General features: G+C 47.0%; 1 protein-coding gene across 2 annotated transcripts in view; it reads right to left on the bottom strand.

Moving 5' to 3' along the window:
* Window positions 1-982: 982 nt before the first annotated feature.
* Window positions 983-23,717, bottom strand: part of LOC111981316 (teneurin-2) — a 71,981-nt gene continuing 49,246 nt past the window's right edge. For both annotated transcript variants that reach the window (XM_024012532.2, XM_024012533.2), the window contains 19 exons: window positions 23,038-23,238; window positions 22,520-22,705; window positions 19,012-19,158; window positions 16,933-17,143; window positions 16,387-16,506; window positions 15,966-16,227; window positions 15,302-15,569; window positions 14,798-14,941; window positions 13,887-14,139; window positions 13,754-13,774; window positions 10,227-10,459; window positions 9,468-9,622; window positions 8,151-9,025; window positions 7,619-7,794; window positions 6,328-6,563; window positions 5,662-5,958; window positions 3,845-5,465; window positions 3,599-3,729; window positions 983-3,466 (listed from right to left, as the gene is read on the bottom strand). In XM_024012532.2, the coding sequence (XP_023868300.1) occupies window positions 2,729-3,466; window positions 3,599-3,729; window positions 3,845-5,465; window positions 5,662-5,958; window positions 6,328-6,563; window positions 7,619-7,794; window positions 8,151-9,025; window positions 9,468-9,622; window positions 10,227-10,459; window positions 13,754-13,774; window positions 13,887-14,139; window positions 14,798-14,941; window positions 15,302-15,569; window positions 15,966-16,227; window positions 16,387-16,506; window positions 16,933-17,143; window positions 19,012-19,158; window positions 22,520-22,705; window positions 23,038-23,238 (6,275 nt within the window). In that variant the 3' untranslated portion in view covers window positions 983-2,728. The remainder of the gene's footprint in view (window positions 3,467-3,598; window positions 3,730-3,844; window positions 5,466-5,661; window positions 5,959-6,327; window positions 6,564-7,618; window positions 7,795-8,150; window positions 9,026-9,467; window positions 9,623-10,226; window positions 10,460-13,753; window positions 13,775-13,886; window positions 14,140-14,797; window positions 14,942-15,301; window positions 15,570-15,965; window positions 16,228-16,386; window positions 16,507-16,932; window positions 17,144-19,011; window positions 19,159-22,519; window positions 22,706-23,037; window positions 23,239-23,717) is intronic.

The raw sequence follows: 23,717 nt of genomic DNA, 5'->3' as shown, positions 1-23,717 counted from the left end.
CCGTCCTTCCATCAGCAACCTCCAATGGTTTACAGCTAGTGCTATACACATTTAAAGATGTGCATTTTAGCTGTGTGTCTTAGTCAGGTGCCTATATTTGCACAACTTATTTTGGGCAGTGCTTCTCACCCCCCTGGCTTAACGCTCTCATGTGGGTTGAGTGTGGGGCCAGGGAGGTCTGTGATTCTATTTCTGAAAGGTCAAGATTTAAGCCCTGTTTATACCTGGTGCTAACATGTGTACTGATCTTGTCCACATTCTGATCACCATCAGTTATTTTAATCATCTACACCGGTCTAAAAATGTGGGCCCAATCAGAATGTGGACAAGATCAGGACACATTTTCGCACCAGGGTATAAACAGGGCTTTGGACAGGGAGCAGTGAGTTTGATCTGCGTGTGTGAAAATAGCTGCAACTCGTTCAGAACAACAGTCCGGACTGCTGAGTATCTCTGCTTACCGCTGTTCTATAGAGGTAAATGATTCTACGGTCATGGAGGGGCTCAGTCCTACTGTATGTCAATGGAGATGTTAATGATTAAATCTGCTTGTTAGCTTGGAGTCCCAACCTCACACTTCACTGCAGTACTCCAGTCTTTCATATATGTTAGTGTCGGGGGTCAAAGATGCTTCTGGCAGGTGCTAATTAAAATGGTAAAAATAACCTGGGAGCCATGAGAACCCACTGCAGCTGACAGGAAGAGGTTTGCCTCCAATGATCTCAATTTGAATAATACAATACCTGCCTTTAATATACATTTACCTCAGTAGTACAAAGGAAGGCAATTTTACCTGTCAATCAGTATTTGACAGATTAAATTGCTTTGATTTATTCACAATTTGCTAATTTTACGCTAATGACAAAAATACTGTAAGTGGTCAATGAAAGTTGAGGGTAGGTAGTTAATAGTCTCCCAAATGACCCTCAGGAAAGCACGTCGATCCACAGCTGCTTGCTGAAAGTGGAAAAATAACTTCATGCAACATGAAAAAACACGTTTATTCTGATAAACCTTCCACATAATCCTCGTCCTAGTGTAAAGAATGTTTCATGATACCTATTCATGTACATATTGACATCCATACTGTGGTTTTTCACAGTGAAAAGATACTTTTTACAGATATGGTTGGTTACAGAGAAACCACTAGGTAAAAAATGAATTAAAATCTCCAGTTTAAAGGGGATGTTTGAGTTTTGGCAATCAAATCAGTCAAAGATCAGTATGTAAACATCTCTTCTATGGATCTTCACAGAACTATAGTTAAACCACCTTTGAGAAATTTACAAATTAGACAGCTTTCAGGAAATGGATTTATGTTGCTGAATGAATGTACACATTTAACTTGGTAATGTATAGGGAAACATGTTTCACAGTTGTAAAGACAAAAAAAGTAAACAATATAAAAACACAACATACACCATAATTTAGGTAGACCCTTACTTGACACCCAGTGTCACACGGTCATAACAACTGACATAACTTGTCATAACCTGTCATAATATGGTCATAACAATCATGTGTCTTGTCCTGCTCCAGAAATCTGCTCCTGCATTCATCCCAGTCATCAGCAACAGAGCATTAGCGTAGGTGCATGTCTGACATCAACGTGTGTGCAATTACAATGATCATTTTATATGGTCAATTTCAAAAATGTTTATATAACAAGCATACTGTTGACACATAGGCTATGGTGTAATGGAATGTTTTGCCTTGTGTGGTAGGTTTGGTGGGTTTTGAAACTTATGTAGGTGTCATAACCAGCCATAAAATAATGCACCTTATGTCACAACAGGTCTAAATGTGTCATGACAGTGTTATAACAAGTTATGTCAGATGTTATGACATGGTTATGATCGTGTAATAACGTGTTATGATGCTGGGTATCAAGTAAAGTGTTACCATATTTTATCTGTAACATGTCTTGGGCTGCAAATTTAAATATGTATTGAGAATACTTTAATATATATATATTTTTTAAAAGACATGTATTTCATCCTCAATACAAATTCTTCATGATTGTCATATAGTGCAAACAAAAAGAGCAAGAAAAAAACAACTATCCTGTGATTCCATTTGTATTTTTCTTGAAATTGTGAGAGAGTTATCCTGACTTATCTTGGATAAGTCAACAGGAGTGCCCAAGTGAATGTCTTGTTTCAAAGTCTACAGCACAGGAACATACAAATCTACATATATGTCATATCCTCAATCTGTTGTTGTTAAATTAAACCATATTTTACTATGTACTCTGAATGAAGAACAATTGAGCGTCCTTAAACATTGCTCATGGTTATGATGATGTTGGCAAGTGATGGCTCTATGTTCTTCAGATGGTGGCCTGAGACAGTTCAAGAGTTGTTTAGCCATTAGAAATAAAAGCCTTGACTGTGTTGTCATTGTCTGCGTTGGGTCGGATACGTCTGATAAGCTGTTGGAATAGCAGTTAACCTCACTGGCATCAATACCAATCCCTCAAAAAAAGAGTGAAAAATATTTTCAATTTTTTCCTCATAAAAAAGTCTGTACAGTTCATATCATCAGTAGTTAAGGGTGCTTTTTAAAATCATAGTCTGAACTCATTCAGGCGTTGTTTTTGCCTTCAGCAAGACATCTGTTTTGTGAGATTGTGTCCTCTCAGATGCCCCTGCAGCACTGCCAGGGAAACCCCATGTTTACTCTCCCTAGGAGATGAAGTGTCAGAGGGGCTGTGTTGTATTGTACTCTGTTACCTCTTGCCCATCTCCTTCTGTCTGAGGAACTGGATGTTGCTGCTGCTGTCTGCCAGTTCTGGGTACTGCTCCACAGGCAGCACATAGTACCCATCGTAACCTGGCACCTTCCCTGCTGCCAGGAGCTGCTGCCTCTCTCCCTCTGCCCACAGCCTCCCACCCTCTCTGCTTTCTCTCAGACACTGCTGCTCCCTCATCCAGGCCACCGACAGGGCCCTCTGGTGGGCCTGCTCCAGCAGACGACCCCGCTCCTTCTCCAGCACGTCAGCCGCCAGGCCGTAACGTACACTCAGGGACAACGCTACCGTGTGGATCTCCACGGTGACACCCCGACGAGAGCGGCCGCTTACGGTCACGTTGACGCCATTCTCCAGGGCTTTCCTCCCGCTGCTCAGTCCTAGAGACAGCAGGTCACTGTCAGCCAGGCCCAGCTTCACAAAGAAGTGGCAGTCTTTCCCGTCTATGGTGTAGTGGGTTCCCTCCAGATAGATGGCGTTGTTCAGGACTTGGGCCACCTTACGGCTGTCCTCGCTGGCCAGGCCGGACACTCCCGTCACCACATGGCCGTCCTTGATGGCTAGCATCATGCCCCGGCCCACGATGGGGATCTTGGTGCCAAACCAGTACCCAGGCTTGTCCCGTTTGGCCCGGTGCTCCTTGTTGAGCAACCTCCCCTCCAGGGCCATGAAGGCCTGGTTGTGGCGCTCCGCTGCATGCTGCACCCCTGTGATCAGCTGGAGACAGAGCAGAGGGTCAGCCAGTCACTTGATTATTTTGTTTAAATTAATAAACATAAAATACATGGAGATTTGCCTGTGTAGTCTCAGTAATCAGTAGCTCAAATATGTATTTGATACATAACTCACCTGAGCAGTCTCACAGTCCTGGCTTGCTAGTAGTTCATAAGGCGGTTCAACAAAATACATGGGATGTCTGGGGAAGCCTGGTATGATGTTACTGAGCTGGAAACCGAACATCACCAGCCAGCTCTTCACATCTGCAAAATAGGGCATGAGTATTAATGAAAAAAAAACATGTCAAGATGTCATAACATACTTAGCTCACTTGATGGATCTTTTTCCATAAGAAGAAGCTAACTCAATCATCCTCACCTGTCACATAGCTCTTGACGTCTATCATATCACTGAGTGGGTTGTTGTTCTTGAACATGTACAGATTGAACGGGGACGGCTCCTTGCCAATCTTAGGTAGGAGTTTATGGTCTGGAGCAGTCCATCTGCCTGCCAGCACATCGTAGTCTCTCTGGCCAAAGTGCACCAGCTTGGTGAGGGGGTCGTAGAGCCCTCCGTGGAAGCCCACCGCCATGTTGAAGTCAGGGTTGGAGTCGTGGTACACCTCCCCGTAGGCAGTGTACTGAAGCTGCTTGACCATCTGTCCGTTGCTGCTGAAGACGGCGAGCGGCGTGCCCGTGTTGTCCGAGGCGATGTAATACTCCTCCCCGCCGGTCACCTCCATGGCAAACAGATGGCCCTGCAGGTCGTAGTAGAAAGAGGTGATCTCCCCTCCAGAGTGGTTGTACACGTGGGTTATCCTGCCGGGGTAGTTGAGATCTGCGTAGAAGAACTGCAGGTGCTCTCCCTCATTGGTCTTCCTGGAGATGCGGCGGCCCAGGCCGTCGTAGCGGTAACGCACGCTCCACCCCCTGGGCGTACGGCTGTACGCCTGCTCTAGCAGCCCGTTGGAGTTGTAGAGGAAGACGTCAGCGCCACGCTGGCTCAGGACACCATCCTCATCCACGCGGTACTGCATGTCGCCCAGGCGGGTGATGCGGTCGCGCAAGTCGTAGCGCAGCGGCAGCAGGCGTGCGCTGTTCCCAGGGTTCAGCAGGTGCAAGTTGCCGTTCAGGTCATAGCTGTAACGCCAGGTGGACCAGTCGTTGACTTTGACCCCGACAAGCTGGCCGTCACCGTCATATTCATAGCGGTACTGTGTTGTGTTAGCATATGGCCCGATCTTCAGCTCTCTCTTGATGACCCGGCCCATGCTGTCATACTGTACCGTCATCCAGTACATGAGCGAGCGGAAGATCTCGTACTGCACCTCTTTGATGCGGCCGTGGGCGTCAAAGTGCTTGCTGAGGGTCATCACTGCCGTTGTGATTATCTGGTTGACGTCATAGTAGATAATGCCAAACTTGCCAAAGTGCTCCACCTTGCCTGAGATCTCATCGTAGCGGTAGAGGTCCACGGGCAGGGGCGTCTCGCCGATCACAGGCTTGATGCTGGCCACACGGAAGCTGTTGTCGTGGTAGGTGTAATCAAAACGGGCGTTGACCATGCCCTCCTCAGAGAAGCGGTACATCTGTTTGTCCACTAGGGGGCCAACTTTACGGTAGCGGATGGTGCAGGAGAATCCCCCACTCTGCAGGTTAACCATCTTCAACACTCCGGCTGTCTCGTCGTAGCCGAACGTCACAGCTGTGCCGTCGTACAGAACCTCAGACAGCTTGGCCAGCTTGCCATACTTATAGATGACGCGTCGACCCGTGCCTAGGTAAAAGGTGGCACGGGGTCGTCCGTCTTCGCTGAAGTCGTGGATGACGGTGGCGTTGCTCTCGGGAGGGTTGTAGATGTTGCGGATGTAGCCGATGGACACGTGGGTGGACATGGTGTGTCTGGCCATGCTGGGCATGGTGACCGAGATGATACGCCCTGAGGTGTCAAACTCAAACACATACTGCCTCTGACTCTGCTGGAGGTGCAGCACCATGGACTGGGGAGCAAGATGGAGAAAACAAAAATAAAGTACATCCATTTTTATTCTCTACTGTACATCCACAATAACAGAAGCCTTGAAAAACTTCTCACAACAAAAGAGTAAAAACACTGTTCCCTTACAGCTTACAGCACACACAGACACACACACAGACACAGACAGACACATCCAGTAGTGTATCAGAATGCCTCACCCTGTCCAGATAGCTGAAGCTCCACACCTTGCCGTCCACAAAGGTGCGTGAGAGGATGCGTCCGAAGGTGTCAAACTCGCTCCTCTGGCTCATGCTGCCTCTCTGCAGGCCCACTAGGCGTCCAGTGGGGGAGTAGGACACGTTGACCACAGCCAGGCTGCTGCTGGGAAGCCAGGTGGCTGGACGGCCCTGCTGGTCATACATGATCCTCAGTGTGAACTTACGGTGGTCGTCATAGATCTTCTCTGTGCGAGTGTTGCGGTCAAAATCAATTGAGAGGAGGTTCCTGCCATGGGCCTGTGCAGAGTGTGAGGGAGGACATTTCATTAGTCATAGGTACAGTTAGGTCAAAAATTATTGGCACCTGACTGTACATGAAACATGAGAGGAAGACATCCTAAGCCTGTATAATCATTTGCATTCTGATAAAATCAAATGTTTTTATGGGTGAAAAACTACATTTTCTCTCTTTTGCTCAGAGCTGGCTGTGTATAATATATAGTTCAAAACAACAATATTACTCTACAAATCCTATATTGTAGCTCTATTCTCAGTGACAGAGAGGGACTTCAGTATGACAGAGAGCAAGCTGCATTGATTAAAAAACCTCCAGAAATGGATTGACATTAGAGACTGAGCTCTTTAAGTGCATTGTGTCCAGCTTACTCTCAGCTTCCTGCCATAGACGGTCACTTTGCTCTTGATGAGTTCCTTCCTCATCCTCCACTCGATAGAGTTCAGCCCGCTGTCGGTGGGCAGACTGATGTTGCGCTGACCAATGGTAGGGCTGACTGAGCCGGCTAGGATATGGGGCTCTGTGTGGAAGCTGAGGCCCATGCCATTGGCATACGATACTCTTAGAGTACCATTGTAACAGAACTGGTAGTTGTTCCGTACTTGGTCTGTAGGGGGAGCAGCAGGCACACACACACACACACACACCACACACACAACACACACACACACACACACACACACACACACACACACACACACACACACACACACACACACCTTGGATTAGAAGTGAGAAACTGAGGGCACGTTTTATTACAGAGAAGACATTACATTTGATCTAATTGAATGCTCTGCATTAGGGGAAATGCAGTCTCTGGGGCTGGATCTGTGTACTTTTCTACCAGACAATAACAAGTTTCCTCTCTCATAATGACATGACCAAAGATAAGAGGGTTTTTAGTCTTTCAGCAAAATGCAGAACATGAGCTTTTTATTCCATTTACATGCAGTAATGAGATCATGTACTACATTTGAGGAGGAAAGGTACCTGGAAGCAAAATAATCCATGGAGCTTAATGCGAAGGAAACTTCCCGAACACGTCTAACCAGACAAGAGTACTCAAAACCAGCTTTTAACGGCTTTCAAACTCAATTTATCTCCCTGAAACAGTAGAAGCAAACTTTGGAAGCCTTTATAGCCAGATTTACTTTGTAGAGTCCATTTCAGTCAGAACTCCCACATTAGATTGAAATAAAGTGTGCAGTTTAAGGTAGCCAAGTCGCTTTCCCTCTTTTATGAGCCCCCCAGGGCACACTTTCATATAAATCTCTTCAATTCTTATTCTCACGGCTCCAGTAGTTTCCAGACGTACAGATGAGATTGCATTTATTTTCTGTCACACCCCCATGGGTCAGTAGGGAAATCTATACTCTCTCCTGCTCTTTCCTCCACGCTGTTAAACGGCTGAAATAAGCTCTGGGACCAGGGGCCTTCTTGTTGGGCAGCAGCCACCTCCTATGGCGCCCACAGACACAGATGAAGATTTACTGTGTCCTAGGTAATGAATTTCTCCTTAATCGCATTTGTCATAGGACTGTAAAAAGTGTCAGGTACCCTAAAGTGTTGGAGTTGGGGAGACAGAGAGAGCGAGCTGGGTAGGGGATTATAGTACTGTAGTTTAAATATGAGAATGATCCTTTTAGGTGACATGTTTGTTACCTTGCACCACGGTGTAGGATGCCTCCGCAGAGGACAGGTTGGTGATGACGGTGACGTCGTCATCCCTGTTGGAGCTCTCCATGTCGATGTTGATTGACTGGTCTATCTCCCGGTGCAGGCTGGTCACCACTCCCGTGGGGTAGGTGACGTTAGTCAGACGCCCCTCACTGTCATACCTGCATGGGAAGAGTAGGATGGAGCTGAGTCGAGGGGCCATGGAGGAAAAATCCTACATGTGCTGGAATGTCTGTCAAACGTGAGACCAACAGATGTCTTCTAGCACTCAGAGCAGTACCAGGGTCAGACACCAGATGGTGACAATGTGACATGACCATATTGTTGATTTGACTCCGAGTGGCCTGACGGAATCCAGACCACTTTTTCTCTCTCTGACTAATGCATTATTTCCACACCAATAAATGGCTATTGCTCCTTTTCGTCACCTAATATTAATACACTGCACTGTGAGCTCTATCACTGAATACTTTAGGCTAATTTACAGTCACACATACACTAGTTAATTCCCACATACTCATAAAAGTTGGTCCATCCAGTCTCATCAGCCTTGGAGGCCAGCAGGCCTGTGTTCGCAGCATAGCTCATCAGCGCCACCTCCTGGTTGAGGGCAGATACGGAGCGCAGGCCACCGGCAGGGTCCAGCCCCAGGGTGACCACCTGGTTCTCAGGCAACAGCACCAGCCTCAGCTGGCCAGATCCGTCTCTCCTCACCCTCAGGGTGTTGTTACAGTTATCAGCAACAGCAGCCAGCTCCCTGTCCGGCCCGTAGGTGAAGTTATAGAGAGGTTCTCCGGTGATCAGACTGACTGTCTGTCTGTGGAGCCCATCTCTACTGAACACATACAGCTCCTGCTCCCGGGGTGACCCCACCTCATACAGCCCCACTGGCGTGGCCATGGGCCTGTCGCGCCGCACTGCCCGCACACGGATGTTGTTGAGGTCAGCGATGAACAGCGTGCCGTCGGGAGACACGGCGAGCGAGGTGGGGGCGTTGAGCCCGGCGTCCGTGGCGTAGCCCTCGTCGCCAGAGAAGCACTGGCAGTTGACGTCGTTCTTGCAGTCGCACTCGGAGGTGGCGCCGGCCAGCAGAGAGGTCTCTCCGGAGGCGCTGACCTGCCGCACGCGGTTGATCTTCTTCTCGTCCGTCTCGGCGATGTAGAGCACACCAGTGTGGGAGACGGCGATGGCCGTGGCGCTCTCCAGGGCAGAGTGGATGGCCAGCTTGCTCAGGGAGTAGTCGATGCCCGGGACCTGGCAGTGCATGGGCCTCCCAGCGATGATGCTGACCTGGTGGTTCTCTGTGATGCGGAGGATCACGTTGTTCTCCAGCACGTACAGGGAGTTGTCCGTGGGGTTCACCGCCAGGTCTGTGGGCCACTCCAGACGCACCTGGATGAACAGTTACACAACACATGAGTAATCGCAAATCCACTGGAACTCCCCAGCGCTCTTTAGATCTCCAAGTCTTTATCCAAATTCCTCTCTCTCACACACTATTCAGAAGAGAGTACAGCTAGGATAGGTGGGTATAAATACTGTCAATTTATGACAACAAAGAGGCAGCCCTCTTATGTTGGACAGTAGTAGATATATCCCTCTAAAGAAAAGTCTCTGTAGTGGTCCATGCTTAGCGTATTTGGCCATAAGGCAGAGGGGGACAAATAGGACAGATGGGGATATCATTTAGACTGCAGACTCTCTTCCCACCTGGCTATTAAGAAAAACATATAGCCTCAGCACTACACAGGTTTTCTGCCCCAAAGGGCCTATAAGTCCAAAATATACAGATATGAAACATATCGATTTTTTGTTCCCCAGTTTTTCTCCTCACCTGACTGACGTCCATGCTGGAGTCACAGCTGAGTGGACGGACCGCTGTGAGGTCATTGGTCTTGATCAGGGTAGAGATGATGCCGTTTTGGTCCACCCTACGGATCATGGTGGCGTCAACAAAGTACATTAGGCCGTTCTTATCCACGGCGATCCCTGACAGACAGAAAGACGGAGGCAGAGTTCGAAATCATAACATTCTGACATATGAAAACTAGTTCTTCTTTACATCTGGGGCTGCTAACACAAACAGTCAAAACACTGTCAAAGTTGGGCTCATCAGGCATTCTGCAGGGTTGTAACCTCGTGCTGACATCAGAATGTCTCTGTGTTAGAGTGTCATCTCTGCTGTGACACCAAGTGACAGTGTAACACTCCGCCTGGCAGTTTGGTGTCACGAAGACCCGCTGTTTCTGTTCCAGGTCACTGCTCTGAACAAACAGATTGCAAATCACTCGTTTACATACACCCTCCCTCCTGAGGACACCACTAGATAGATACTGAGTGACAGCTAAAGACCCCAAAAGAATAGCAGGTGAACATGTGTAAAATCACACAATATGAGTGCTTCCTACAAGGGAGTATAAGTGACAGACTGTAAGTAACAGTCAGATATAACAAAATAATCCAGATGGAAATTAGATGTGTGGAACTGATTGTATATGGAATGTGTGGAGCAGAGCATCCCTAAAATAAGGAAAGGCTTCGGTCACTGTCACCTCCACAGTAAGGGTTGATACACTATGCTCCTGGAACTCACCCCTAGGGCTCATGAGTGTGGCCTCCACGGCCTTGCCGCCGTCCCCACAGCGGGCCTCGTCGAAGGGGACACACTGCTCGCCGGTCCCAGCCACCACCTGGGCATTGTCCAACAACTGCCGCCCGCCGGTCAGTGAGCGCACGCGGTAGATCTGTCGCGAGTTGGTGTCCGAGAGAAAGACCGACCCAGACAGTGGGTCCACCGCTAGGTAGTACTTGTGTGTTGGGTTGTTCCTAGGTAGATAGGAAATGAGAGAATATTCTAGATAGATAATCCCTCAAAAGGACTGAGCCAGAGACTATAGGAATACAAGAGAGATGACATACAGGTAACCATCACTTTTGCTAAAGCTGTATGTCTGGCAATGTTACCAAGTTGGAGGACACCAAAAGTGCTTCAACAAAGTACTGAGTAAAGGGTCTGAGTACTTACAGTACCAGTCAAAGGTTTGGACACACCTACTCATGCAAGGGTTTGTCTTTATTTTGACTACTTTCTACATTGTAGAATAATAGTGAAGACATCAACACTATGAAATAACACATATGGAATCATGTAGTAACCAAAAAAGTGTTAAACAAATAAAAATATATTAGATTTTAGATTCTTCAAAGTAGCCACCCTTTGCCTTGATGACAGCTTTGCACATTCTTGGCATTCTCTCAACCAGCTTCATGAGGTAGTCACCTGGAATGCATTTCCAACAGTCTTGAAGGAGTTCCCACATGTGATGGTGTGGGGGTGCTTTGCTGGTGACACTTTGGTGATTTATTTAGAATTCAAAAGACACACATAAGGCACACACCCGACCTCAAACCAGTTGAGATGGTTTGGGATGAGTTGGACCGCAGAGTGAAAAAAAAGCAGCTAACAAGTGGAACAGAGCAACCAACAAGTGCTCAGCATATTATGCTGAGCACTTGTTGGCGGCTTTTCCTTCACTCTGCAGACAACGTTGGGCTCCCGAGTGGAAACTTTTAAAGTTCTTGACATTTTCCGGATTGACTGACCTTCATGTCTTAAAGTAATGATGGACTGTCGTTTCTCTTTGCTTATTTGAGCTGTTCTTTCCATAATATGGACTTGGTATTTTACCAAATAGGGCTGTCTTCTGAATACCACCCCTACCTTGTCACAACACAACTGATTGGCTCAAAAGCATTAAGAAGAAAATAAATTCAACAAAATAACTTTTAACAAGGCACACCTGTTAATTGAAATGCATTCGAGGTGACTACCTCATGAAGATAGTTGAGAGTATGCAAAGAGTGTGCAAAGCTGTCATCAAGGCAAAGGGTGGCTACTTTGAAGAATCTCAAATATAAAATATATTTGGATTTGTTTAACACTTTTTTGGTTACTACATGATTCAATATGTGTTATTTCATTGTTTTGATGTCTTCAATGTAGAAAATATATATTCTACAATGAAGAAAATAGTAAAAATAAAGAAAAACCCTGGAATGAGTAGGTGTGTCAACTTTTGACTGGTACTGTATGTAAATGTGATATGTCATGTTATTGTTTTACTTTGCAAAAAATGCAGCCTTTTTCTAAAATTGATTAAATCGTTTTTTCACTCATCAATCTACACACAATACCCCATAATGACGAAGCAAAGACAGGTTGAGAAATGTTAAAACATTTATAAAAAATGAAATGAAAATCACATTTACATAACTATTCAGACCCTTTATGCAGTACTTTGTTGAAGGACCTTTGGCAGCGATTACAGCCTCGAGGCTTCTTGGGTATGACGCTACAAGCTTGGCACACCTGTATTTGGGGAGTTTCTCCCATTCACCTCTGCAGATCCTCTCAAGCTCTGTCAGGTTGGATGGGGAGCATCGCTGCACAGCTATTTTCAGGTCTCTTCAGAGATGTTCGATCGGGTTGAAGTCCGGGCTCTGGCTGGGCCACTCAAGGACATTCAGAGACTTGTCCTGAAGCCACTCCTGCGTTGTCTTTGCTGTGTGCTTAGTGTTGTTGTCCTGTTGGAAGGTGAATCTTCGCCCCAGTCTGAGGTCCTGAGCGTTCTGGAGCAGGTTTTTCATCAAGGATCTCTCTGAACTTTGCTCAGTTCATCTTTCCCTCCATCCTGACTAGTCTCCCAGTCCCTGCTGCTGAAAACATCCCCACATCATGATGTTGCCACCACCATGCTTGACTGTAGGGATGTTGCCAGTTTTCCTCCAGATGTGACGCTTGGCATTCAGGCCAAAGAGTTTAATCTTGGTTTCATCAGACCAGAGAATCTTGTTTTTCATGGTCTGAGAGTCCTTTAGGTGCCTTTTAGCAAACTTTAAGGGGCTGTCATGTGCCTTTTACTGAGGAGTGGCTTTCGTCTGGCATCTCTACCATAAAGACCTGATTGGTGAAGTGCTGCAGAGATGGTTGTCCTTCTGGAAGGTTCTCCCATCTCCACAGAGGAACTCTGGTGCTCTGTCAGAGTGACCATCGGGCTCTTGGTCACCTCCCTGACCAAGGCCCTTCAATCCCAATTGCTCAGTTTGGCCAGGCGGCCAGCTCTAGGACGAGTCTTGGGGGTTCCTACCTTCTTCCATTTAAGAATGATGGAGGCCACTGTATTTTTGGGGACCTTCAATGCTGCAGAAATCTTTTGGTACCCTTCCCCAGTTCTGTGCCTCTACAATCTTTTCTCTGAGGTCTAAGGAAAATTCCGTCAACCTCATGGCTTGGTTTTTGCTCTGACATGCAACACATTTCCAAATCATGTCCAGTCAATTGAATTTACAACAGGTGGACTCTAATCAAGTTGTAGAAACATCTCAAGGATGATCAATGGAAACAGGATGCACCTGAGCTCAATTTTTTGGGGGGGTGTGTAGACTGATGAGGAAATTTGTTTCTTCAATCAATTTTAGAATAAGGCTGTAACGTAACAAAATGTGGAAAAGGTCAAGGGGTCTGAATACTTTCCGAATTCACTGTAAATGTACAATATATTGATGATTTATAAAGCCAAGCACATTTAACAGTTACGCTATTGATTATACACCTAATTAAGTTGGGGTTTCCTCTCGCCTTAGACAATTAAGGCAAGGGCTGTCTCCTCCTCTCCTAACTCCGCTGCTGTCTCCGCCCATTGTTCTCAACACCAATATGCTGGTTAACTTTGCTATTATTCACATAGCAACATGGTCTAGGAAAAGGCACCAATTCAACAGCGCAGTGATGTATTTCAGAACCGCGGACAGCGACCGCTACCCAAGCCAGAGAATTGTTATAAAATAATATAATTTTTATTAGTGTGGCACCATTGTTCTTACTTAATACAACCATATATATTTTCAGCAGCACATGTCTTAGAGTGATGGACTGTGCCATCCCCACGGCCTCCACAATAGATTAGTCCACTCAGACAGGTGTCTTGTACGACATGATTTTTATTTTTGTTTGCTGCTGCTTGACTAAAGAAATCTCGGTTGACCAACAGCCTATCGACCAAACAATCGACCAGTCGACTAAATGGGGTCAGCCCTAGAGGACACACAAACATAACTTACCCATGCCTCAAGTCTTTATTTCTGGAGAAAAACAAAAACAAAAGAAAACGACCTTGTTAGTTTCCGCCTGTCATGTTACTCAACCCCTCCTCCATTGATAACCTCTGTCCATCCCTCATGTCTGCCGACCTACCTGAGCTCCAGCACGGCTGTGGTGTTTAGAGTGGGGTAGACCCGGCGGATGAAGTTGAGGTCTCCCACATACAGGCTGCCGTCCCCCCCACAGGCCAGGGCCATGGGGGCCAGCAGCTTGTTGCCTTCAGCCAGACCACTGCAGCTGGGGCAAGAGATACTGCGCCTGCGCCCGTTCCCCATGATGCTGTTGATGACTGGAGGCTGCTGCTCTGATACAAACACGTTCTCCCCACTGCCCTTATGCAGGATCCCTGAGACAGTAGAGGCATTCCGATTCAAAACAATATCCTTTTAGATCCTAAACTTCACATCTACGCATGAATAGAGCCCGGGAACAAAGACCCAGTGTCACTTTTTAATCAGCCTCTATCTTAATATTGACTTATCATTTTAGACTTTCAATTCCCTGTGTACCTAAAAATAAAACAATAAAGTAATCCAATAATACTGTTCAAACTGTTGCTATAGAAACTGAGTGAGTGTGAAGGTGTGAGAGTCAGAGAGGTATACTATTAGTGTTTTTCCATCTTATTGACTCCCTGCTTGTCCCCTGTCTGTCACTGCCTGGGCACAGGAATATTCCATTGGTTTTCAGGGCACACGTGGTGCTGTCAAACATGGAGGCGAAAGAACACTGTTTTAGAAGATCCTCAGTGGCACTGCATTGACATACAGATGCGAGACAAGAAAAGACACGACTACTTGGACGTTGAACATTCATTCATGCATTCCGAGAAGTTGTCTGGTTTCAGTGATTCATTTAATGTAGCTACACCATAAATTAAAAAAAACAAAAAACATTTCTCAACACTAACAAAAGAAAAAACACACGTGTAAATGATCTGTCCTGGTGTGAGTGAGGTTCGTTCTAAAATGTTCTAAGTGTGTTTTAAAGGCTGTAGGTCGTACCACTGGCAACGTTGAGGGCGTGGTGTTTGTCCAGGGACCAGCCCCCCAGGTTGGACGGTAGCAGCTCGTAACCCTGCAGCACCGCTGTCCTCTTCTCCCATAGGATCTGACTGGGACACGTCTCGTACTCGAACCCCACTGACACTGTGGAACGAACGCATCAGGTTTTAGCATGCTTCAACAAGAATGTTGATCAAGCGAGTGCGATCTAACGAGACGCGTGCGTCGGGAGAAGCGTATGCGGTGTGATCACATGGTGTTTCTGTCAATGCATGGTTCACACCTACACAGCGCCACACAGTATCTTACTGTGTAGGTGTCAACTTAATTAAACGCTTGTGTTGTGGCTTTCTTTTGTCAGGAAGCCACAACAGAAGTTCTGCCAGCCTGTTGCGGTAATAGATGGCACGGTCCTGTGTCTTGACAGATAGATCTACACAGTTACGTCTAACATAACCGACCAAACATCATCCAAACACTACAGAATCTCACACTGCCACTCACCAGCAGCCTGGGTCAGCCCATAGACCCTCTGCCTGTAGGCGTCCGTCTTGTCCCAGATGTAGGAGTAGGCCAGGTTAGGAGAGGCGTGGAACCACTTCTGGAAGAGGTGTCCCTCCACGGCCACCATCAGGTGCACCTTGACCAGGGAGAGGGGCACCAGGGTCTGAGTCATGGTCACCTTCAGCAGGGCGTGGTACCCCGAAGCACGAGAGCTCAGGTAGCACAGCTTCAGACCTGTGCCCGGGATCTCCAGCTGCTCATGAACCACCTAGGAGGAGGAGGGAGAGAGAAGAAAGTAACAGACAAAGCAGCTAAGGAGAGATGAGAGAGAGCGAGAGGAGAGAGAGAGGAAGAGAGAGGAGAAGAGAGGAGAGGGAGAGGAGAGAGAGGAGGAGAGAGGAGAGAAGAGAGAGAGAGAGAGAGAGAGAGAGAGAGAGAGAGAGAGAGAGAGAAAGTAGAGAGAAAAGTAACAAAGAGAGAGCTAGAGGGGGGTAGAGGAGAGAGAGAGAGAGAGAGAGAAAGGAGTAACAGACTAAAGACCGCGAGGAGAGAGAGAGAGAGAGAGAGAGAGAGAGAGAGAGAGAGAGAGAGAGAGAGAGAGAGAGGAAAGTAACAGACAAAGAGAGCTAGAGGGAGAGCTACTGAATGTATGTACAGTAATTACCTGAGTCTCAGGGATGATGTGCCTCTCTGCAGGGTGGGAGCTGAAGAAGGAGGAGAGGGGTGAGGCCACCACCACGGGGTCAGGGTGGACGTAGCCACTGAGGTCACAGGCTGGGATGGTGTTCTCCTCCGTCTTCAGTACCAGCGTGTCCATGGCATAGAACTGGTTCCAGGGCAGCCACACCGTGCGCTCTTGGCTCAAGAACGGCGCTCGCTCGAAGCGCAGGGTCAGAGACGCACCCCCATTGGCCACCAGGTCAAATCTACAGAGGAACAAAGACAGGGGGTTATAAAGACTTTGATCCACACTGTCCTCCATTCACTCTAAGATGTTTGTAATTCATGGGGGAACTAAATCCATTAATAAAAAAATAACTAAAACGGTGGTCATTGTCATATTCAAAACCCAAACAGTCACTCACGTGCCGTCCTGTCGAGTCAGGGTGTAACCATAGTGAGGGTACTTGACAAACGTCACGTTGACCCCTACCAGGGGAGTCCCGTCCGTGGTCAGGACCTGGCCTCTGATCAACGATGCCAGGCTGCAAGAGGAGGTGAAAGAAGATACAGTTGCTTCCTAACTGACTGCCAAGGCATGAAGATGATGTAGCACCAAGTGATTTTAGTAACAGAAAAATACACTTTTGGATATATTTGAAACTCTGATATATATTTAAGCAATAAGACCCAGGGGGGGGGGGGTATATGGTCAATATACCATGGCTAAGGGCTGTTCTTACAAACCCCCAATGTGCCTTATTGCTATTATAAACTGGTTAAGAACGTAATTAGAGCAGTTAAAATAAAAGTTTCTTCATACCCGTGGTATACGGTCTGATATACTACGGCTGTCAGCCAATTAGAATTCAGGGCTCGAACCACCCAGTTTATAAATGCTGATATTTATTGTATAGCTAGTTGATTCCATCCTGAAGGAAGTGAAAATGGACAGATACCGGGTACACTACCTTGAGTTGAAGGGGTTGTTTCCGGGGATGATGTGGGTGCCATCCCTCCCCACCAGTAGCTTGACCCTGTCATAGAATGACCTGACTTTCAGGGATGGTGATTGGCTTTGCTGGATGATCTGCAGTGGATCCCTTGCTCCCAGACACAGTGGATTGGTCAGGCACAGACTCTGAGTGCAGCAGTCGGGATCCATGCAGTCTGTCAGTCCGTCTGCAAGGGGAAACGCACAGAAATATAAATCTGGACAGACAGACAGCGCCGCAGCTAAATAAGGAATCAATGGCATTTTTTTTATGTCAAATTGTTCCTCTTGTAGTTGGTGCAGAACAGAACAAGATGATTGCTCACGCAGGAGCAGAGCTGATAAAACAGTGCCACAAAGAAAAATCGAAATGGAATTTAATATTCAAAGACATCGCACCCATGTTTAGCATTTGGATGCCCTCTATACCGTGTCCATGCGAACCACAACTTGTGCATGACTCAAAATGTATAATCCCTTTCCATTCTTTTCATGATTGTTTCACGGGACAGTTAATTGAGCTCTTCATCGAACGCTCCGTTTTCATTAGGACGGGTGCGTGGCGTTCCATTTTCTCCAGGTTCTCCTGTAGAAGTGGTGCTCTGCAGCCTGCTCCCCGGCACAGTGCCTGCATGTCCTCCTTTTAATCAAACCCAATAACACCGGCATCGAAGTCAAACGGGACAGAAACGCACAACCCTGTGGGGGGGGGGGGGTCTCCTCTTTTTCCATCTCTCTTTTACGCACCGACACAAGCGCGCGCCGTGCACTCGCCCGCCTCTATTTTCCTTCCCTCCCCTTAACACCTCCCGTCCCCTTCAGACCTGCCAAAACAAACACTGCCGACTACTTTCAGAGACTTTGTACACATTTTCTGTTTGATCTTTCAGGTATTATTTGTTGAAATAAAACCCAGACAGAGACAAATAAAGAGGGAGGGAGACTGATAAACACACAGACAGACATACAAACGTAGCGAGATTGTTAAGGATTAAGGACGCGAACTAGGAAGTATGACACAACATCTCCACGGAAGAAGGAAGACGATTGGATTAACCACATCAGACAGCCAGTTAGGCAGCCAAGCAGCCAGCCAGTCACACATTGACACACGCACTGAGCCAGTCTGGTAATGGAGGGCTGTTAAAAAACCCATTGTCCTCGGAGCCCATGACCTTATTGCTCAGACGCAGACGGGGGAGATGAAAGATTAAAGGCTTCCAGGGGCTGCATTAAGACACCTGTTCAATCACCACCTGTTTCCTTGGCGACGGGCATCCTCAATTGCATGACATGCCACAGAGAAAGCGCTCTTTAAAATTGACACAGCTCTGGCCTCTGCAAACTACTTAGCCGTTAATCAAGGAAAAATACACCTGGGTATCATTTTCATGTTAGATAACCCTGCCCTGACATGCTGACTGAGGCTGACTGGCTGACTGCTCGGAGCTGCTGCTTGCCCTGTGAAAAGCATCTATTGCCGAGGCCTCTTTGATCCTCTCACAAATGGTCACAGGAGGGGGTCACTCCATCTCCCACCAGGGAGGGAGGTGGAGGAAATAATATGGGCATCCATCTCAGCAAACTCTAGGTCACTGATCCCCACATGCTCTTAGGAGGAGGAGGAGGAGGCATTGATCCAGCCAGCCTCTCCTCTCTCTCCCTAGCCCTCTCAGTGCTAGCTCACACCGACAGAAAGATGCCATAATGGGGCCATTCAGACCTGATAGCACTAGCCCCGCAATCACACCTCTTTGATCCGCTAAAAACACTCACTGGGAGGAAACCTCTCAGAGAAACCTGGGCAGGCGTCTGGCTGTCTGGCTGACTGCTGCTCATCAGTCAGAATCAAATAATTTTTACGCCTGAGAGACACTGCTATTATTGGGAAATAAACGTATTCAAAATCTCGACCAAATCAACAGTACAGTTGCACAAATACGGTAACTCTGCCACAGCTGGTTCAAAATCATGGGTATAATTTTTCATAAGCAAATCTACAAAGCGTCAGCCTGCCTTCCTGTGCTGCGATCCTTCACCTCTTCAACACACTCACCTCCTTCGTTGTCCTTGTTGTCAGCACAGGAGATCTCCATGGCAACGCTGCAGCCAGGTCCTCTCCAGCCAGTGTGGCATTCACAGCGCCAGTTGTTCTGTCCCAGGGTGCATTGGCCGTTCCCGTTACAGAGGCCCGGGCACCCGTCTGAGAGAGAGGGAGGAGGGAAATAGAGGAGGAGTGGACAGGGACCAGAGGAGAGGACCGATCAGTAATAGTGACAGGGTAACTTGTGCCAGCTAAGGGAGAGCAGCACACCAACTTTATATATTTAGTCTCGGTCTACTGTTGCATCACACAAGGGCATAATTTTTTTTTTTTTAAACGATTGATTACATGGCAAGGGGATTGCATCTCATCACAACAATTCTCTTCTTGTGGATGTGGATTTCATACAGCTACAGTATATACCCTAGAGGCAAAAAAAAGGAGGGTTTTGGCATGCGGTAAATTGTTTTGTTCAATATCCATTCATAGCTAAAAGTATTCAATAAAAGAAAGTACACAAGTTCACAGCCAATTCATTTGCAGTGGTTGATTTGCCTCTGGAGGCTGGCTGGGTTGTAAATGCTGCCTCATGAGAGAATTTGATTAGGCAAAACTGATGAGATTACAAGCCACCTAGACTTTGAAAACAGGGAGGGAGAACAACAGGAGAGATGTTACACATCATTGAAGACTGCAGTCCCCCTCAGCAGATGTAATATTCTCCCAGGCTAGGTTAATGAAGAGGACATGATGAATGCTGCTGGGACATCTGTCTCAGTGGTGTAGTACAGTCTGTACAGTAGACCAGACGTATGGGACCAGGCAGTCGGAGGTATTGGACTGTAAATCTAAACTCGCCGATGGTATTCCACGAATTACCATCACCAAAAAGGTCAAAAGAGCAAACCTCACTGAAAAAAAAAATGAAGAAGTGATAAATATGAATCCATAAACTGCATTTAGAAATCAGACACTTTCGTCAAATTAGGAAACGTCAAGATTAACATTAGGACTTTTTCCCGAACAGACTAAAATCTCATTAAACCGTATTAACCTTTCATTTAAGCCAGCCTCCTAACAACATGTCCGCCGTCCTGTCCCGATGTGGAGCGGCACAGTCATTAGTATTCTCCCAACAGGGATGAGCATGCAGCTTCACTGGTCCAACTCATCTATTAGTATTCTACCTACTGCTGGGCAGATGCAGCTAAAAGGCCAAGGCCATTAATATTCCCATGGAGGGAGCAGACTGCTGCAGCAGAAATAGCTGCCGATCGGTCTCCGTTGAACCTACTTAAGATGGAGTAGCAACGCTAACATACACTTCCAGCTAACTGTGTGTTTACAACAAAACGTTGACAGACAGATGGACTAGCAGGCCGACATTCACAAACGAACACAGGAAGAACAAACTGACACACAATAGTCCTGTGCTTAACAAAGCACAAGAGAGAAATCAACGCAACGGATCCAAATGTTAAGTCTATGAGGAAGGGGTTCATCTGTAGTGGACAGATTAGTTCAACATACAAAATGGTACCATCTGGGTTAACCAATATTAGGAAGTGGTAGAAAGGGTGCACTAGCTGAATATCCCAATATGAGGGACCAATAGGGATTGGGGATACGAGCAAATGGGAGTTTGCGTCACTCTACTGGAAGTCTAAAACACCAGCTACCACTAAGACGTTGAGTACAAACACTACTCAACACTTCACAATACTAAAGGAACCCTCTACCACATCCCTCTTCTACACAAGAGAGTGGTCTGTTTTGAGGCGTGGGGAACTAACGCACACATCAGATCCACCTCTCGTCCAAATACAAGACCTCGTTCCAAGCGATCCCAAAAGTCTGCGTCAAACCAAAATAGGCAGGTTTGATACGTTACTTGTGTGTGGAGGACAAAGTGGGATTCTTAACATGGCGTGGGTTCATCACAGGTAAACAGGAGAGATTACATCTCCTTCACACGCAACTCTCCAACACTAGGAGAGAGAGACACATAATGAACAGAGAATGGGAGCTAGCACAGCTCTAACACAGCCCACAGTGGAGCTCCAGGGAAGTGTTTTTCTCATCAGATGGGAGGAAGATAAAGAGAGGAAAATAGGAAAATAAAGCCCTCTGGCACTCAAGAGCACTCTGGGGGAGAATGAGGGGGCAGAGTGGCTGTCCCTCTCTGTTGGCTCCCAGGGAGGCTGAGTCGGTCTTAAGGCTTCCACATGCTTCGGTTCGGCTGGCGCCTAGCCGAACTAGGCTAGGCAAATCAAATGAGTGTGCTGGCATACTCCCTGAAAAGGCCTTCGCTTGAAAAACAAGAAAAAAGCTGCAATAGTACTGTTTGTCCACCTTGAGAATCCGTAGCCAGTATACACATCCTCAAAATAGTCCGAATTAATCTAAGATAACTCAAGAAATCTGCATTCATTTTGATGTTCTTGTTGATTAGCTCTTAGTCCCGGGAATTTTTACATCTAACTAAGATGTCTGGTGCAGTATTTCTCGAGTGAAAAAATAGTAATCTATCGTAGAATGACAACAAACTCTTCATTGAAGAATCCCTACTGTTGACCAATGACCGACGAAGGGGCGTAGACTTCAGCTACCGAAATTCGGCTTGCCTTGAGCCAAACAAAAAGTGCGCACGAAGCAGGAAAAACCCCTTGACGAAGACCAAAACTAACAGAAACGTCACAAAAAATGCACAATCTGTTCCCGAACTGTTTTGGATGGGAAGCATGCAGACGCCTTAAGGGAGCACCAAGAGGCCTGCTGCCCAGCCTTCTCCACCGGAGAGTGGGTGACTAGGCTGGAGGGGCGAGGCTGCAGATAGATGTGGCTGAGTACTTTGGCCATGGATGATACATTTGCACTGTAGTGGAGAAACAATTCCAAATGAATGGGAGAGCGTCTTAATGACATGGAGGAGCAGAGCAGGGAAGGAGGGCACCCATCAGCATTGGTGGAAGTATCTGCTGCTGAGTGCTATACCCCCCTCTGGCAATAAGGCCAGAGGGGGGTGTGGTATATGGCCAATATACCACTGCTAAGGGCTGTTCTCAAGCACGAAACAACGTAGCAGTCAGGGCTCGAACCACCCAGTTTAGAATGCTCTTTATATAATCATCGAAAGAGACACATTGGACATGGCTGCGGGAAGATGTTTTGTGTTAGGGGTGCTGTCGAGGGGGTGGGGTTTGGTGCTGAGGAGTATTTTTCCCCGCTCATACAGAATTAATAAAGGCCGAGTTCAGTAATAAAAAAATTATAACAGAAAAAAGTATATATATGTTTTTATTTCCCGCGGCTATGGACTGCCGGTACATCCTCATAATCCAACCAAGGTGAGTGGTTTAGGCAGCATACAGGATGTATCTTTTAAACATGTGGGGGTAGTGACAGTTCCTCTCTTTGGCTGAGAGTTAGTATGGTGGGAAGATAGAGGCGTGATACTACTGTGTGTGTTAGCGTCCCAGTGTGTTTGGCTGATTGGCTGGCTGGCTGGCCGGATGCATACCGATGGTGCAGTGCTCTCCGTTCCAGCCCTGTTGGCACTGACACTTCCCATCCCGGCATGTCCCGTGCTTCACACACAGCGGGTTGCAGACACGCTGGTCACACCCGGCGCCTGTCCAGCCCTCCTCACAGCGACACACACCGCCAACACACAGGCCGTGGGCGCCACAGTCCGACGAGCACACCTCTGTGGAGAAACACACATGTAGGCACATGAGCACAGTAATAGGAGAGGAAAGCAGTACAGTAGATGGACATAGGGAAATGGATGGGTTTCACAGAGGAGGTAGTCACAAAGAGATGTGGCCATCGCGTGTGTTGAGTGTCTTCCTGAGTTGTAGAGACTAGTGAGAGAAGTAAATATAATATATGCCATTTAGCAGACGTCCTATCCAAAGCAACAGACATGCATGCGTGGTCCCGGGAATTGAACCCACCATCTTGGCATTGCAAGCACCATGCGCTACCAACTGAGCTACAGAGGATCACAGAGGGGAAGGTGTGTGTGGTATTACCTACCCATGGAGCAGTCTGGTCCCATCCAGTTTGGGTCGCAGCTACAGATGCCTGTGTCGGGTATGAAGGCACCGTGTCCGTGGCACTGGTCTGGGCACTGGGCCCGGGGATGCTCGCAGAGCGGGCCGGCCCAGCCTGGCTTACAGTGGCACTGCCCACTCACACAGGTACCATGGTCAGAGCAGCCTGGGTCAAGACAGTCCACTGATACACAGATAGAGAGAAACAGAGGCATGACGTCAATGCACCGAGCAAAAAAACGTAGTAGCAGTAGTAGTGAATAGTGACTATACTTAAAGTAGGGAATATTCTGAAAGAAAGGAGGTAAAATGGTCATTTCTGATGCATTCTCAGTCTCTTCGTTATAACTAGAACTCTCTCTACTCTGCCATCACACATCTCGCTTCTCTACTTACCCTACTTTTGGCTCCGACTCCACTTCATCCCAGATGAGCAGAAACCCATCAGAACATAAGTGAATGAATCAGCTCCAGGGCAATTATTTAAAAGCTGGATCAATAAAAGAGAGTCCATTCCCTTAATAACGTTTCTGATGTACAGTGGGGTCTGAAATTATTGACAACCTCGATAAAGTTGAGCAAAAATGACAGTGTAAAATAAATCACTTAGATACTGAGCTATATTGTATGCAAATGATAGTATATTATTTTATACAAATAGAA

This window comes from Salvelinus sp. IW2-2015, linkage group LG20, assembly GCF_002910315.2.
Source record: "Salvelinus sp. IW2-2015 linkage group LG20, ASM291031v2, whole genome shotgun sequence".
In the NCBI taxonomy this organism is placed as follows: Eukaryota; Metazoa; Chordata; class Actinopteri; order Salmoniformes; family Salmonidae; genus Salvelinus; species Salvelinus sp. IW2-2015.
The sequence above is the reverse complement of the archived record's forward strand: the minus strand, read 5'-3'. Positions and strand labels throughout refer to the sequence as shown.